This window comes from Candoia aspera, chromosome 3, assembly GCF_035149785.1.
Source record: "Candoia aspera isolate rCanAsp1 chromosome 3, rCanAsp1.hap2, whole genome shotgun sequence".
Classification (NCBI taxonomy): Eukaryota; Metazoa; Chordata; class Lepidosauria; order Squamata; family Boidae; genus Candoia; species Candoia aspera.
The window spans coordinates 94,532,648-94,551,799 of record NC_086155.1 but is presented as its reverse complement, the minus strand read 5'-3'; the positions used below and the strand labels follow the sequence as shown (position 1 = coordinate 94,551,799).

The 19,152-nt window shown below is 36.6% G+C and overlaps 1 protein-coding gene across 1 annotated transcript in view; it reads right to left on the bottom strand.

Moving 5' to 3' along the window:
• DENND1B (DENN domain containing 1B) overlaps positions 1-19,152 on the bottom strand; it is a 200,761-nt gene that overhangs the window by 61,549 nt on the left and 120,060 nt on the right. The window contains exons 10-11 of the mRNA XM_063298387.1: positions 9,068-9,168; positions 1,272-1,317 (exon numbers count right to left, since the gene is read on the bottom strand). Of these exons, the coding sequence (XP_063154457.1) occupies positions 1,272-1,317; positions 9,068-9,168 (147 nt within the window). The remainder of the gene's footprint in view (positions 1-1,271; positions 1,318-9,067; positions 9,169-19,152) is intronic.

Below are 19,152 nucleotides of genomic sequence, written 5' to 3'. Positions count from 1 at the left end.
AATTATAAACAAACAAGCAAACAAACTAGAGATGCCGTAATCTAGGTCACAAAGAAATAAGCCAATATTTCCATGGCAGCATTGTGTTCTAAGAACTTCCTTATATAACACATCATTAATTAATGAAATTTACTAAGATGGTGATAGACACTAGCTGAGGTGGCTTCAAAAGCAGAAGCCATTGAGGATAGACCTATCAACACCTATTTACCACAGTAGCCGAATAAGATCTCCTTGTTCAGGATTCTTCTGTCACTGAATAAAACATATCGGGGTACTTTCTTCGTGGATTTTGTGGCAATATTTGCCTAGGCACTGTGAGAAATGAGATGCTTGACACAAATGGACATTTGATCTGATTCGGCAGGAGACTCCTTACAGCCTTCCTTTTTTTGACTAATGCAAGCATGAACTGACAAAACACAGCAGGCAGAGGCTTACAGGCCTGAATAACAATAAGAAATAGATGACATAATATATTCTCACATGATTGTGTACATTCAATGTGTATAACATGTCCCCAGTGATACAAGGGAAGCAGTTCCCTGATACTGCTGGACAGGCTTTCTAGAGCTGCTCAGTCTTTTAAACTCAGGCAGTGTGATCCTAGATCAAGCAAATAATCTAGAGAAGTCTTTTTAGTGCCAGTTCTGAGCACCTTCTATGCTGGATGAAGTGGCCAATCAGATAATGGATATACTGAGGGGAGGGTTACTTTTCTTATAGAGATTCCTGGCCATTTTCTTTCCTTTAATAATTCTCATTCAGTCTGAGCTTCTCAAACAACTACAAGCATATTTGAAACAAGCAGGTGATCCTGCCTGGTTCCTCCTCACTCAATAGTTCTATCCCCCTCAATACAGAAGTCTAGATATCATTAAAGGGCATGCTGCCAGAATAGCTTGTGAGAATGTTCAGCATTCCATTTTGATGCTGATATATTTAAGACTGCTTCAAGGCTCACATGAAGGGAACTTATTGTTCTCCTCCACTGTAGCTAATGAAGATGGGAAGTTCTCCCATTCTGTTTCTCAACTACAGAGAATCTCAAATAAAATGGAGGTTGTCTAAGGAATCTAAGGTTAACAAACTTGCTTCTTTTTTTCCCCTACCCATCCAATTTCCCATAGAATTATTGTTTTCCACTGGTAAGTTTCATTTTTTGAATACTGAAGCCTTTTCCGGAATAGTATGGTACACCCAGCTTTCAAAATATTTACACAGAATGCAACCTTAACATGTAGCCAAGTACGAAGAGTAAAGTTACTCACCTCCATTAAACTGAAGTGGACTCCAATCAGATAAGGCATTGGTGCACTGAAATTAAGGGAAAAAGAAATACAACAGATACGGGAAAAATAAAGAACTGAGAGTGAGCATATCTGCCAGATCCAAATATTAGAGTGCACGAAAACTGTTCTGTGAGCTGGAAAAAATCTGGTTCAAAACCTAGCTATCATTCCAGCTATAAAATAAGGAATAACACAAGACTATCTTGCAGAGTGTTGCAAACCTGAGGGCATATACTGAAGGGCATGAATACTTCAAAGTGTGAGCTTTACCAAATGGAAGTTGCAGTCCTCTCCCAATATTTTTTCTTATTATGCATGCAGTATTATATGCTTGCTTATCCATCTCTCTCATTAAGTACATGTTCAGAGGAAACCAACTGAATCATCTCCATCTATTAATTATTATTTTATATCTCCTACATCTTTGCAATTTCATTATTTGCTTAGTAAAATGTTTTTAATCTGCCCTGGATCAAAAGAACTCAGGGTGGAGTTAAAACCCAACAAATCAGCATGAAAGTACTTACTAGTACATGAAGAACAGATAAAACAAGTAACAAAATGCTAAACTACCAACAGGCTTAGGTAAATTGTCAGGTCTCAATGTGATGTTAAAAGAAAACAAATGCATGCCTCAGCCAGGCTTTTGAGAGAAGAGAGTTCCACAAACCAAACAGAGAAGTCCTCTCTCACATTTGCACTTCTCCCAATAGTGGAAGGTGGAGGAAAGCCCCCTCATCAAATTTTTATATTTAATATTTAGGTAGGTGATACAACAGAGGCTGTCCTTTAAATATCAAGGTCCCCAGCTGTTTTAAAGCCACCATGAATACCTTGAACTCAGATCAGAAGCTACTGAGAGTGACTGCAGTTCCTGCAAAACTGAGATAAATTTGGTCAGTTTGGGCTACCTAGCAATTAAAAACAAAGGATAGTCTTCCCATAGTAATGTATGCTCCTTTATTTTTAATCAGTAGGCAAGCCCAAACTGTCCAAAATTATTAAAGCACTAGAGCTGTAACTGGCAATGAATCCAGCAGTACACTGAAAATACACTCCCTCAGAGAAAGAATATATCCATTTCAGTGCAGTTTGCTTGCCCAGTTCCCCAAAATAGGAACCACTAATCCATACAGACACCATCTTGTCAAATAGCATTGTTTTATTGGCTGTGATGCAGCTTATTAAAACATCTATACTGCAGTTTAATATCAGCAGTGGTGTTGCACTGAAAAAATTGGGTATTATCATCACACTGATGACACCTGACTTTAAACCCCTGATGCTCTTCTTTGGCATCTTCTTTTATATTTTAATAGAATGGAGGACAGAAAAGAACTCCATAGCATCTCCTAACTCAACAGTCTTGAGCTGAACAGAAATCCCCAAATAATCTTACTTTTGCAAGTTAATTCAACAAATTCATCTGGAGTAGAAGTGCTTTGTTTCTATTTTTCATTTGTTGGTTTATTCATGAAATAATCTATTACACTGCATCTAGCTAATGTAGAGTTCAAAAGACCAGATCATTTGCATTAATACTACAAAAAACTTCCCAGAATGGGAAAAATGAAAGGCCTTTATATGTTCTTTCTAAAAGATACAAAGATTCTATTACTTTGCATCTACTAGTACATAAAAGAAGCTTAAGCTGATCTGGCATTTTTGTAATGTGACCCCTCCCCCAAACCCGAGCAGTTGTCACAGGGGAGGAGACAAAAACAAATGCATGGAAGCAGCATGTGGAAAATATGGAACAATGAAATAAATAGTGGTTTTGATCTGCAATAGTCTATTTTTGCAACAAGTTATAACTTTATACTATTGTGATCATACAATAAAATTGCTTATGCAAACTACTTTAAACTAAAATGTTCATTTATCTTCTGAATATCCTTTTAATAGTATTAGAGCATGTGTTCAAAATGCCTGCCTTCATAAGCAGACGATGTCCTCCAGGCAGTACTAAGTTTGGTTAAATTAAATTATTAAATTACTACAGAAACATTTTGGTTACCTTGTGCTACTGAAATCTAGCTGTATGTATCTTCAAGCTCAAAATGTTGGGTTTATCTTACTTTAATTAAACTGCTCTACTATATGAATAATATGGTCACTTTGAACAGCAGTGGATTACACTGAAATAGCAAAATGCAAGGTGACCATGAAAATCTTACACAGGAATCAAACAGTAGAATTATGCCTTCTATTACTGTACACATTTATGCAAAGAAAAAAAAATGCTCTTATAAATTTTGTAAAAAAAGGCAAGGCAAGGCAAGGCAAGGCATGGCAAGGCATGGCAAGGCATGGCAAGGCTTAAAAAGGATTAGACTTGATCAATAGAAGGCAGGGGAAAAGTTGAAGTCTGATGTATATTAAATGAGTAAGGCTGGATTTAAATGCAACTGTGATTTACAAAAGGTAACAATTGTGTATTTGTATATTTAGTACATACTTAGCAATCTACTTATTTTTACTTCTGTGTTTTTAGAAAAACACAGAATTATATCACTTTCAATTTCAACTTTCTTTCATTCTGGCCGGAATTTTATCAAATTTGGTATATGGCATCCAGTTCTATTTGCTCACTACTTCCCAATCGGATGGAAATGCAGCTGGTGCTAAATACTCAAATAATTCGGCCAATAGCCACAAAAACTATGTATGCTTAAGCTTTATGTTTCTCTTTTCTGATCTAAAAGTTCTTCAATATCCCCCCAAAACTTTGTTCCTTATAGGTAAATGTAATTCATTTTTTTCTGCATTTATGAAATGCAAGTAGAATTTCATAATAGTCAAAGAAGGTGATTTGAAACAAGTTGGAAGCATTCCCAGGATGTTCTTAAAATGTTTGTCTGGTTTTTTTTAAATCATATCTCATAAAGCTTGCCCTGAATTTTACCAAAGAGGAGCCCATTTTGATGGTATTGATTATCTGTCATGACATAGTCGTTTGTGCTCATATGCATGTGGCCAACAAAATGCAAGGGTCATAAGAGGGACTCAACAAGGGAATGATTTGCAACATAGGGAATGTGTGCTGGGACCAATTTATGTCCCTCATTCATGACATGCATCATAGGCACAGATGACCTAACACCAGGTTCACCTGAGACACAATGATATAGTATCACAAATCAGCATGTGGTTCTTGGTTAAAGCAGATAAAGCCAGACTAACTAATTGCTATAAAGCTTTCCCACAAACCTGGCAGTAAAACTTTCTTTCATACTTCTTTAATACACACTCCTTTTATATAGTAAGTACAACGTATGAAGCCTAAATGTACTTTATGACTGCCAGAGTGATATTATGCTACATACATACTATTGTTCAAAACAGCATGAAACACATTGAGGAGGTTGTATCAATAGTGTATTTCTTTTTCCATCTAGTGACATTTTCTACCTTGTGAATTTGAACTACAAGTTACAATTAGGGATTTTGTTCTGCATGTGGGTTGAACAGAATGGTCAATCCATAGACCACCTACATTTCAACCATCTTATTTCAAAGCCTTAGAAATTATACTACCAGATTTCACCCTCTCCAAAAAAATCCCACAACTCCAACCAATAAAAAGCTGTGAGTTTTTTCCATTAAAAAAACCTCAAGTCACCCTAAATAAATGCTTCCAGAATCTTAATCCATGCCAATTTTGATATATCACCACCTTGCCATCCCTGGCCTTCAAACACACAAAACAATAATAAAGAGAGGTCGGCCTCCCAATGGCAAAAACTTGCCAACTGGTATAGAATCACTTTTACAGTTTATAGATTACATATTAGGCAGCTCTGTGGGTCTGAAATGTGACTTCACTGTAAAATTGAGAATAATATTATAAAATGTTACAGGTAGTAGACTGGTGATTACAGCCATGAATTTAGACTGGAGGTTCAAATCCTAACTATGACACTTTTTTCTAGATAAGTCAGCCTCATTTTCCATATATAAACTGGAGTATCAATAAATATTATATGACAAAGAATACAGGCAAAAGGTATAGAAATGATTGTGTAGTTTACATTGCTTTACAATTTACTACAAATGTTAAGAGTAGTTATATACACTGACACAAAATTAGGATAAGACAGAATGAGACTTTTAGATTCTTGGAAAGCATACCAATTTATAATAGATAAGATGTAAGAAGTTAGTTTCCGAATCCCACTGAACAAAACTGCATTCATGAAATAGTCTCACTGAAGAATGAGAAGATGATTTCTGCATATTCCTCCTTTCGACTGTAGCCTCCTAAAAAGCTCATCAAGGTAGCTGAGGACTCTTCCAAATCCACATGAGTCATAGTGCAGGGAGTGGCAGAGAAAAATTAGTCCCCCAAAATCACATCTTTCTCCTTCCCTATAGAAGTACTTTTATGCAAAGCAAATACTTCAATTAACTATGGTTCATAAACCAATAAATATTTTTATAGGAAGTAGAAGAAATTAGTATTAGTTATTTATGCAAGCTTTGGAATAACAAACTGCAGTGTCCTGCCTTGATAAATCAATTTATGGCCACTTTAAATATTGTTTAAGGGACGCGGTGGTGCTGCGGGTTAAACCGCTGAGCTGCCGATCGGAAGGTCGGCGGTTCGAAACCGCGCGGCGGGGTGAGCTCCCGTGGCTAGTCCCGGCTCCTGCTCACCTAGCAGTTCGAAAACATGCAAATGTGAGTAGATCAATAGGTACCGCTTCGGCGGGAAGGTAACGGCGTTCCGTGTCGTCATGCTGGCCACATGACCCGGAAGTGTCTATGACAACGCCGGCTCCAAGGCTTAGAAACGGAGATGAGCACCGCCCCCTAGAGTCGGACACGACTGGACTTTACGTCAAGGGAAACCTTTACCTTTACCTAAATATTGTAAAATTAGGTTCCTACAATCTTAAAATATTGTTGGTGCTACTTCAACAAAAATTGGTTCATGTATATTGGAAGTCTCAGGTAATGTTTACTAAGTGTTGGATACCAAATGTTTTGCTATTGGGGATGCTACTCAGGAACTGGAACATTAACCCATACAATTTGGTCTTACTCTGTTATCAACATATCTGGGGCTGATATCAAATAGGATTGTCACTATGACTTTGTATTAATTGCTTTCTGTTAAAGATATTCTTGGTAATATCCATAGTTTTGAATCTATCCTGGTATCAAGAAATCTGCAGTTTCTGGCCTGGGGGTTGGCTAACAGAGTTAACATACAACACTGGAAGTAGAAATCTGTATCCCATTTAAAACAGTGCATTGTTGATACATGCTGTCTGCCAACATTTGCATTAGTTCTTTTTCGACGAAAAGAAAATACACTCTTAAGTTTTTGAAGTAGTTCTTCTTTATATATTAATTTGGTGGGCCTTTTTCATTTGTAATTAAGATTTTTATGTTAGAAGTTATATTATCCCATTAACTCTATTGAATGTGCATACACTTTTCTTCTATTAACTAATTTAGTAATATAACATTTATATTAAAACCCTGAGGTATTATCAGTAGTCTTCACTTAACGACAGTAATTAAGCCTGGAATTTCCATCACTAAGCAATGTGGTTGTAAAGCAAGATGGCATCGCTTAGCAATGGCAATCCTGGCAACTCCCCTTGCCATCGTTACGTGAATTTTACTGGTTGTTAGCCTGAGTACCCACCCCAATCCAAGCCATTCCGGGCTTGGTCCCGCCCAGCCTCAAACACTGCCTTCAAGTCCCCCCACCTGCCTGGGCTAGGGAGGCTGGAGCTGGCTGAAGCCCCAGAACTACACGGTTCCATGTCTGCTTGCTGCCCTGCAAGGCAGGGTGCAGGGCTTCCAAAAGGGCAGAGTTGGGGGGAAGGTAAGTGGGTGGGGGAACTAAAGCACCCCTGAAGTCGTAAGTATGGTTAGGCTGCCAAGCACCCAAATTTTGATCATGTGACTGCAGGGGTGCTGCAGTTGTAATTTCAGACAGGTTGAAAATCCATTTTTTCAGCACCGTCATAATTTCAAACAGTCACTGAATGAATGGTTGTTAAGAGTACCTGTACTTCAAATATATCCAAAGTAAAGTGAGATATTGAGAGCCTCGTGTGGCGCAGAGAGGTAGGCGGCAGTATTGCAACTGAAACTCTCCCCACAACCCGAGTTTGATCCCAGAGGAAGCTGGATTCTCAGGTAGCCGGCTCAGGTTGACTCAGCCTTCCATCCTTCTGAGGTCAGTAAAATGAGTACCCAGCTTGCTGGGGAAGGTGATGACTGGGGAAGGCAATGCAAACCACCGTGCTATAGTCTGCCAAGAAAACGTCGCGAAAGTGGTGTCCCCCCAAAGGGTCAGACATGACTCGGTGCTTGCACAGGGGACCTTTCACCTTTCACCAAAGTGAGATATTATCTTGCATTAAAATCAAAATGCAGGATTTTATTTAAAAACAGTGCTTGATATGAATCAGTTTTTTCTTCATATTTCATAGAAAAGTAATACTGGGGAAAGCTTGGCACAATCAGTTTCTGATTAGCAGTTTATATCATTAAAGAAAGTGTCAGGCACTTAAAAGGAGAAAAAAATAATCAGGACAATTAAGACCTGCATAATTTTTTTCCCTCTGGTAATCACTTATAAATTTATGAAATACATATCTTAATCTAGTCCATCATTTTCCTAAAATAATTGTTATTTTATATAAAGTATAAACTGCAAAATTACTATGGTTTTATTGTGAAAAATGTTTGTTCTCCAGTAAAAATAGGGAGAATCTCATAAGAAATCATTATGCATCTCTGAGTAGAATTATCTAATCCTATCAGAGTGTTAATAGAGCTTCTGAAAAACAGAGGTTTCATCATGCAATACATATAGTGCTATAGGTAAGAAACTGTACCAAGAGGTTAATGTGATTTTTTTTTTCTTGTTTAAAAATTAAGCAACACTAAAGCCTGTCAGAGAAGTGCAAATGTGAAAGAGGACTTCTCTGTTTGGTTTATGGAACTCTCTTGTCTCAAAAGCCTGGCTGAGGCATGCATTTGTTTTCTTTTAACATCACATTGAGACCTGACAATTTACCTAAGCCTGTTGCTCCTTCTTTCGGCTATGTTAGTTTTGAAGTTCTATCTCTGCCCTTTGATTTCAATGATTTTTAATCCCATTAAATCATTACTTTCTTTACTGGGACAAGTATATTAACTTATAAGACATCTAAATAAACTATGCCCATGAAAATGATGTAGGATCTTGGAAGTATCTGTGCTATTTAAATACTAGCTTGTTTTGTGCTTGTACTGTAACATACTAAGAGATGTCAACTAAGCTCTGAAATACATGTAGCACACACAAAATATCAAGCAGACATTACTAGATTAGTAATGATAAAATTCAGTAGCTCTCAGTGAGTCTGCAGAGGACCTTCTGATTACCTTTCCTCAACCGAGAAACATTCTGAGCCCACACTGCGGAATCTCTACATCCATTTGGAAAATACAGAAAATTAAGATAACACAAAATTTTGGATTTTGTCCCAAGTCTGTAATTCACCAACATCTAAGGCCTAGTGATGTAAATGTAAGTCATGTAAGTCATGTTTCATATCTTAATCCTGCAGAAGTACAGTTTAAAATATGTTTATCTGTGTTTGTTCTTAGTATAAAGCAGTGCCAAATATGGCATGTTTTCAGTTTGAGTCTGCACTACTACAACTGGATTTAATGTTCAAGTGATCCTATGAATTTAAATAAACAGCAACATATTGTCTTGCTTAATTATTAGAGAGGTAAAGAATAATACATATTTAACCTCTTACCAGCAGTAATCCAGGAGATGTGGTGGGAGCACCGGTATGTATATGTGCTGCCAGTACATTGGATATAGCAATGCAGCTGACCCATGAACACAAGCAGTTAACTAGAATTCAAAGCAGACACAGCAAAAGTGTAATGTTATAAGATAGAAAAGAAAGAAAGCATTACATTAAGCATGTCAGCAACAATAAACCTGCAACTAAGATGTATATACAATATTCAGATAAAACAGATAAATTCAGATAAATTTCTGTGTACAATAGAAAGGCAGTATCACAGTCATTCACATAATGAAATACCAGTATCAATCATAGTCTCATAAAGAGATGTAGAAACAGTTGCATCTTCTACTGAAAGGAAGCCAATTCAATCTATAAATGTTTCCTTATATATTGATTCATGTGCAGAATGCTGTCCCTCAAAGAAACAAAGCACATTATATGTTCTCTCTTTATTGCAGTGTGAACCAGAGTGTAGGAAAGTAGATTGCATTGAAAGTTCTTTCTTGCTAAGGACTAGATACACAGCAGAACTTTGGGTTTTTGTACATCAATTTTTTTGGTAAATTTATAAACTCTTTCAGTTTTACTGACAGACAGAGAGACAGAGAGAGAGATGGGAGATTGGTACAAGATCAGACAAGTTATCAAAATAAGTTATCAAAAATGCTTGTTGATTTTCAGAAATACAACTGGTCATTTTGGAAAAGAAATACAATTATCTATGAACATCACAAATACCTGTAATACTGTAGATTAAGCAGAAAAAAGCCAACTCAATGCCTTCCTCTCTATGCTGCAATATTGGAAATGCAAATAAAAGACAGTAATAAAAGACAGCTACAGTATATTCTTTCTATTCATCTCACACTGAATATGAAATATGAAGAACAGTCATATTTGTACATTCCAGGATTCTCTCTCAGCTAACTACCTTGGACTACATCTCTAATCCATCTAGCCAGAGCTTGCCAAAAGTAAGTTCTGCTACAGGCAGTAATATGCTCCAACTTATTATTGCCATTGTTAAAATTATGTTCTGAAAGAGATGCAAAAGAAATGAAAAGTTTTACATGAGGCATTTTCCACTGCATGGAATCTGTTGATACAAATGCTGTTTTTTTCCCTCCCACATACAGGTAACTTAGATTTGGCAGCAAGCATTCTTGCTTGCATCAAGAAATTATGTCGTAAGTGAAATGTCTGTTCTTGTTACAAAACCAAGCAGTCCAAATAGCTGATGTATACTAGTCTACAATAGAGCAGCTTCCATTTTTATCAAACAGCATTTTCAGTTTTTGTCACACAGCACAGTACCAGGGGACTCAAACAAAGTGAACACAAAACAAACAAACAAAGAAGTCTGGACTTGCTTGGATCTTACCATACAAATAAAAATTCCTAGGACTGTGGATTCCCTTGGGGTTCATGTGCTAGAAAATATCTCTGGCCTCATCAAGGGACACCTCAAATGGATTAGAGAGCTTATGCTTCACACAGTAACAGTTTATGCTATCAACATCATTCTTTAAATAACAATTGAAATAAATAGCTATGGATAAATCTCTCTTCACAGAGAAGTAGGGTTTATACCATACAAGCAAATCTTTTCCTCTGTGACAAAACCCTTTTCTTTATATAGCAAAGCAGCAGCAAATTAGCAGCAAATAAACCAGGATATTTTAATATATTTTTTATTTTGTATTTGTCAGGCCAGCAGACATTTGAAATGGTAGGGCAGAAAATAAGACAATTCTATGTGATAGCATAACAGTATAATTGTCGCTTTCCCACCATTTCAGTCAGTCAATCAAATTTTTTTGGGTCATTGACTAGCATAAAATAACATTAGATGATGACAATTTACAACCATCCAATATGATATGTGGAAAAATAACTAAAATTTAGAATTACTGACACAAATATAAAATCACAATATTACTAAACTAACAGTATTAAGATTATGGAAACTTAAAGTATAATACAGCGTTAAATTGAACTGTGTGATATAAGTGTTAATACACAAAACTATGGAAAAAAAGCTAAAAATCAAAATTATCAGGGAAGAATATAAAATCATTATATCACATTTAGCATTGATGTTTCAGCTATTTCCACGATAACGGGGCACATTTGAGGCATAAAAGATGTACATAAAATAAAATGCACATACATCTAATAATAATAAAAGTTATAAAACTGCAGTGTTAAGACTAAAACTGGATTAAACCTCCCACAAGAAACAAAGCACCACTCCCCTCAAAAAATCCCAACATATCATATGATTTAAGCGTATACATTCCTGTCCTACCCCATCCTACCCACCGTGGCCTTCAACTTTCCCCTGATAGTTACTGTAGCTACAACCGTCCCAAGATTGCCAACCCGCTCCTGTCTTAAGGAACCAATGGTCTTTTTGAGTAGAAGGAATAAAGAGGAGGCGGCGCTCCAAGATCTATCTCTGCTGCTGGTTTGAGGCCAAAAGAGACCCCTGGGATAACAATACCAGCTGCAGTGGTTGCCATGCAGGGGGAGGCATCGCAGAAATGGCCCAGGTACAGAGACCAAACACTATGCCAAGGACAATATCCTAGAGAGAAAATGCTATTAAGACAAGCAAATGGGACAAAGCTGGCACTATTTTAACATGTTCCCTGAATAAAATGCTAAACAGGGGTCTTACTTTTATTTAATGAGGAGTTAAGTCTCTACTAATAATTGTCCCAAGAGCCCCAGTCTGTTTTACAATTCACAAAGGGTACAAGGAGTGCGTCTCACACATAAGACCCTGCGCTTCTTAAGTGTTAGCCTAGCTCGTATTGTTAAGATTGCTATTTGAACTATAAGGGAGATTAACAAGAATGTGTTTCTCTGGGCAAACTCACTGCAAAGAAAGCCAGATGCAGTCAGCAGATGAATTTCACATGAAATAGATCTTAATTCTCACAAGGCATTGTATGGTCACAATATCCAGAATATAATCTAGCACTCTGCTTTCTCTTTTTAAATCTCTGCTTATCTACTATGTATTTCCTGATGCCATAATAATGTACATTTATTATAATATTCTGACTGCAATGAGCTTAGAAACTCAAACCTGGCATCAAGTGTGGAACCTCTGTTTACAGGATTGAGAATTCTGCATAAGGACATCTTATAGTAAACATGCCAGAGGACAAAGACATAAAACCACCAGAATGTAACTTTTCTTATCACTGAGATAATGGATCACACAAAAGAAAGCTCCTCTCCATGTTGCTATACAAACTAGGGCCCTCTTAATGAGAGAAAGAGCCATTCTATGGATTCCTTCTATATAGCCTAAGGTGTCTGAAATTATGCCAGTGGCACAAAAAACAACTAAGTACAGCATTTCCTACCTCACGTACTGGCAACTCACAAATCATGTAGTCATCAAAGATCTCCCAGGTTGTCTACCATAGATGCCTGTCAGGAACATGATTGAAAAAGAGAAAATAGCGGAGGGTTTTACAATACTCCTCCTGAGGGCGATGTGCACAATAATATCAATAGTCAGGACAATTTGGAAGAGAAAGGGCAGATGATGCATGCTTACATACACATGTATATTATACCTATGTGAAGTAGCACCATTTTGCAGAGGCTCCTCAACCCCAACTGATGGACTGAGCTACTTCCACATGGTGTCTTGACACTGAAAAGCAAGGCACTTCACTATGATGTCTCAAGGTAGACTACTCTATCTGGCCAATACATTTCAGTGGAAATATCTTCTGCAAAGCCAGGTGCCACTTGGAGATCTCCCCAGGTCTAATGCAGCTAAGCAATGCCTTTAACGTGGCTCCACTGCCTCATACAGAGCGGGGGGTGGGGGCAGGGACATTCCCCATATCTTTCTACATTGTTCAGATAAAAGGCAAATGGAACGTAAGTCAACAGTTCAAAGTTAAACATGCATACCTACATCCATTCACACAGCGAGCCTATGTAACGCCTTATGAGGATGAAGATTAATCAAGATTTCAAAGCATCCCTTTTAATATGGTTCCACCCCACTTCTAGGAACTGTATTGGCAGCTCCAATGTACATCGCATCAGCCACTTCATTCGTTTTCGAAGTAAGATCCCTGTTTAGTCTTCTTTGAATACAGACACAAAATAAAGCAACCAGCATCAACGCTTCCAACCGGTAGGGTGAAGTGCCTTGCTTCTTCATATTGACAAGGTGTCTTACCTGGGAATGGATTACTCCAGCAAGCAAAATTGAGGCAGTTAATGAAATAGCACCCCTTTGAATAGCTATAGGATTATTAAGTGCCATGGGTGGGGCATGATAGTCCAGTCACATACAAAGCAAAGAAATACAGAGTTCTAGATCCACAAGGTGAGACTATAAAAGGATTGTGGGTAAAGATAATATTTTACTGTCCTCAAATTCATAGCAGTGCTATTTTCCAAAAAAGGGGTAGGAAACAGGCCACCTGGACTGGGAAGTGGCTGGGAAAGCTCAAATGCCTCTGACAGCTCTTCCTACCTCATGTTTTAAGAGGCTTTTACTTCTTAAATATGAATATAATCAACAAGCTAAAGATGTTTCAGAGAACTCAGCTTCCACTTTAGAATTATTCAACCATTTGTGTTATGAATTTCCATCCTAAATAACAAGCAGAGAAAATGCTTTAAAAAACATAAAGCAGTAGAAAAACAAGAGATTACAATTTTGAACAGCATTATATACTCTCATCCAGATTAATATAACAGGATTAAATATGGAAAAGAAGAGTCTGAAAGCTCCTGAGGGATATCATTAGGGCAAATTGCCAAAGAATGAAACATGAGCCAGTCAAGAAAAATTGGAAGATGCAGTAGTACCAAGGGACTTAAATGTTCGACAGTTGGAGCTTCAGTAATGTGTGAACTGAGGGTTACTGTATCAAGAGACTTTGTTCACTGACACATGGAATGTCACTATTGACCACCAAACAGCCCAGGCTTGACAGTTATGCTCCAGTCAGCCAAAGATGTCATAATTTCTTACTTAAGCTGCCCATTTCTGATTAAATTTTGTTTTCTTACCTCTGTGGAACAGCTGCAATTTTACAGAGTGCCATTACCATCCCCTTTGCTGCTTGCTGTTTTAATTGCTGTTTTCTTGCTATAGAGATAATTTAATGTTTCTGCAAGTGAATAGCTTGCCATTCTCCATAATGTGTACTCCTTTGGATGCATTGCCAATTACTTTCCCATATAATTTATGTAATAGTCACTATTCTAATCATAGTTTTTAAGTCATTAAGTACAATGCTTTCAAGTAATTTTTGCATGCAAAGAGACAGGAGATTAAATATGAAACCCTTAGCAACTCTAACCCAGGAAAAGGGTTAGTCATGGATATCATAACTACTATTTAGTTAACAGCTATTTAAAATAAGGATGCAGCACAGTTAAGCACAGGTGGATTCATCTGAACTACCTATTATTAAATGCTAGACTTCTAGATTGTATTACTGCTACCCTGAACAATAACCTAGAACATCATTACTATCATAAATCTAAAAACAGAAATCTATTTACATATTACAGTCTGTCCCTCTAGAAATAATGATTGCATTTAAGATTTCAGGTAATTCCCTGAATGCTGCTATCTTTCTAGCACTTTCTATAGTGGAACAAAGTGAAATAGCTGAACAAATTTCCTTTGAAAAAGCCACATATTATTATTATTTCACTGAACACAGATACGAATTCCCATGACACAAGTATATAGAATTCATAGTAGTATATTAAGTGTTCTAGAAAGATATTAATTCAAAAAGACAAAACTTGCCAAAAAAAAAAAAACCTAGCAAAGTCAGATTTTAGTTTTTGCCACCTGTCATTACTCCCTTATGATGCATTATGCCACTCCAGATTATCTCAGTCTTGGTTTCTTCTTGTTTTTTCCACTTCAGAGTTGGTTATAGTTCTAAAGAACTAGACTGCAGCCATCCACCCTTTTTAATTTTCAAGAATCCCTATGGGTCCAGATAGGGGAGTGGGGGAAGAAAGAGTACTAACGTTTAGTGCTTTGCTTTGCAGCATCCCAACTTCATATTTTATTTTAACTGAAACCATTTAAAAAAAAAAAATGGTAGAGAGAGTTTAACTAGTCTCAAGATATGACTCCTCAGCAGAGGCATCCATTCCTATTCCTGGTGACGCCAAAATAACAAAATGGGCATTGTGATACCATGATGCAAGCTCCATCCTTTCTTTCATATTGGAGACAGGGTGTGCGTCACAATGTCACATGCAATACCTAACGTCAGAGTTTATGTCACAATTTCATGATGCATGTTATGCCACTTGCTTCCCTTAGTGCTCCGCTGAGGATCCCTAGAGGCATGTTAGTCCCCATGGACACCCTGCTGAACACTTGACACTCTAGTTGTATACGCTGCTTCAAAGTGCTGCAGAGGTAAAACAATACACTTTAAATGTATAAATACATCACAGTTACAGAACGTGTTTATCCGATTGCTTATGATAGATAAAAGTTACTACTATAATTGATCCTTAAGAGTTAGAAGTATAATGTACACTTACATTATACTTAGACACTTGCTGAAATACAGTATTTATGTACCTGTAACTGTATATTCACTCCTGCCAACCTAGCAGTTCAAAAACATGCAAATGTGAGTAGATTAATAGGTACCGCTTCAGCGGGCAGGTAATGGCGTTCCGTTTAGTCATGCTGGCCACATGACCACAGAAGTGTCTACGGACAAACGCTGGCTCTTCGGCTTTGAAACGGAGATGCGCACCACCCCCTAGAGTCGGACACAACTGGACTTAATGTCAAGGGAAACCTTTACCTTTACCTAACTGTATATTCAGCAAGAAGTGTAGCATAAGCTAATATAAATATTAATATTAATAAACTGCAAATGTACAGTAAGTCTAAAATACTACAGCCTATGAAGTAAATATGCACATAATCTAAAACAAAATAACTAACACAATTGCTAAATCTGCATATTGAATCTGAAGTGGTGAATTAATCAGAAGTAGTAATTCCTGAGATGGGTTATGATTTGTTTTCACTGCGGCAATACAAAATTTGACTACCAAGCAAGTAAGATTTTGAATCTTCTAGAAGATGATTTCATGCAGAAACTGTCTGGCTTTCCTGGTAATTTAGATATTAGGAATACAATATAAGTAGACCTAATATCCCCATAACATTTATAGGGTAATGATACATGAGAATGGATTCAATCTCCTTGTCACCATATGGGCAGGTGCACTTGGTTAATGGGTTTTGGAATATCTTCCTTGCAGCAAAAATGCTACCCTCAGGCTGGGGAAAGTTAGATTCTGTAAATTTTTTGCTGGTTTCCAAGTGCCCTTGTTTATCCAATTTCTGCCATATTGGGGCAACCTATTAACTTTAGCCTGGAACTCCAAGTCCCTTATTCTTTGAGTGAGTTGTTTGGCTTAGCCATACCCTAGAGAGATTAGAAATGGTGCAGAAAACCCATATAATGCCAACTTCTGTTCTACATTCTGTTTCCAGGGAGAACAAAAATTATCCATTAAAACTAGAGGGGTCAGGCCAGCTGGAAAGAACTGGATTTTCAACAGTAGTTTATCATCTTCTTCCAGTCCTTTATCTGGATTGTGAGCATTCCTGTCTCAAGCCTTAACTGGGCATTTGCTGTTCCATTGGGCACAACATCCCAGGAATTTTGTTTGCACTTATTCCAGTGCATCCTTTTTTGCGTAAATTCCCACTAGTACACTATAAAGGATTTGGGCCAAAAAAAACCTACCCCAAGGTATTTAAAGGCAATAACCTGCTCTATTTTCTGCTCTTTTGTTGTCTAGGATTGCTGGGCAAAGACCAGAATTTTAGGTTTATCAAAATTAAATACCAATTGAATTTGTATGCAATACCAAAATATTGTCACTATAGTTCTTTTCAACCCCATAGGGTTTTGTGATATTATGGCAGCTTTATCAGTATAGAGGAATATGGTGACTGCTATTCCAACCCCACCCCTTTTCCCTTATATGTAATTTTCCAATGAAATGTTATTGTTGATTATGATGCTGTTGTTATTAGAGTTTGGGAGCATTCAATCACATGATCCCTACCCATATGCAGTCTGAATTGGTATAATCCAGATTTATTTATTTTATTTATTTATCATATTTTTATCACCGCCCATCTCCCTCATACAGGGGACTCTGGGCTGTTCACAATAAATTCAAGTTTACAGTCCAGATTTTGAAATTTACCAAAAAAGGAGGTAATTGTGATTTTAAAATGATCTCTCCTCCAAAAGAGAATTTTAGATAGAAAAAAATGTGTCTGCCTCCACCATCATATTCTTGATTAATCTAAATTAACCCTCCCCATTATTTGAAAGATGGGGGAGGGGGTTTCTATTCTTCCTCTCAAGCAGTAGCTACCTGAGTGAAGCACCCATCCAGGAAACACTGAGTAGTATGGTAGAATTTATAAATACTACATGAGAAGCTAATTGACATATCACTATAAAAGTCCTATTTTTTTTTTAAAAAGTAACTTTCAAATTAAACAATTTGTAAGCATTTTACATGGTAATTTAGTGCTAGTAAGAGGCCTCAAATCAATTGAGGGTTAATTGATAAATTATGTACCTTTGAAAGGTACATAATTTATTGATATCAAAAGAACTGGAAGGAGGAAAAACTTTTGTATGCTTCAGGTTAAACGGTATAGTAATGAGATATTACAGGAAAATGTAAAAACATTTGCAGAATGAATTACAGTATTCTAATTTAACTGAAAACTATTATAAAGTTATATTCAAGTGGCTCTATCTATCAAATATAATTAGAAAATCTCAGGAATAAGATGATGGTATTCTGAATCCCACGTAAATGATATGCATCCATGGATAAACAGACAGAGTTAAGATCATTGAAACGAATTAATAGCTATTATAAATACATTAGCATTCACTGTATTTTAGTACTGAAACTAATATGATTTCTTATAGTATGCAAAATATATACTTTCAAGACAGCACCAAATTAGTACCAGCAGCAAGAATTTAAATGAACATTAAGTGGAAAAATGCTGAAGGGGCAAGTATAAACTACTGAAATTGAATGTATAGTATTTTATTTAAAAGAATGTTTACAAATCTAGTAAGAAACTGAAATGAATAAGTATTTAACATTTGTTTCTTTGAACTTCACTTTTCTTCCTTTTATTTTTTGAAACAGTAACATCCAAATTATGTTTTTAAATATTAAAATAGGCTTTATAGTTTGCACTGTGGATCATTAACCACTGTTAGCTAATTTTGCTTTGGTTGTCTCACATTCTAATAATTACTCTTTTACAAAATCTCATTATTTGTAACAACACTGGTTTTGAATTAGAAATTCATTTATGTAACTATGGACATTATAGGAGCCTCATATTAGTCTACGGAAGCCAAAAATCAGCATTACCTTTGCAAATTAACAAATTTGCATCTGATTAAGTGAGTTGCAGTTCACAAAAGCTAATGCCTTTTAATAAAATTTGTTAGCCTAAAAAGGTGCTACCAGCCTCCTTCTGATTTATGCAGATATTAACTGCAATATCTGCATATTCAAAATTCCTCTGAAAGGTAAAACATAAAAGAACCATGCAGATAAGGTTCTAAAGCTAACAAGCTGTTTATAGAGAAAATAGAAATAAAGGGACTATGTTGGAACACATGCCAGATTTCAAAAGATCAGGGATGGTAACATTTTATCCAGTTGTAGGAAATCCACTAGCCAGATTGTTCATTGCAAAGGTTTACAGATACAAATATTTCCTTAACAGGCTGCTTTGAAGTTGCTTAAAGCTTAGAGTAGTATGTATTCCATATATAGCAAGGCTTAAACATTACTTTTTTATTATGTGTCTTGCTTACCACTACTTCAGACTCCTACTCATAGGGCTGTCTTCCGTCCCTGTATGAATTCTCTTCTTGGCTCTCATTGTAATTTCGATACATCTAACTTGTTCTACTCAACCTTGATCACTGAAATCACTCTGTACTTGTACTTATCTTACCATTTCTCAAATGTGAAGAAAT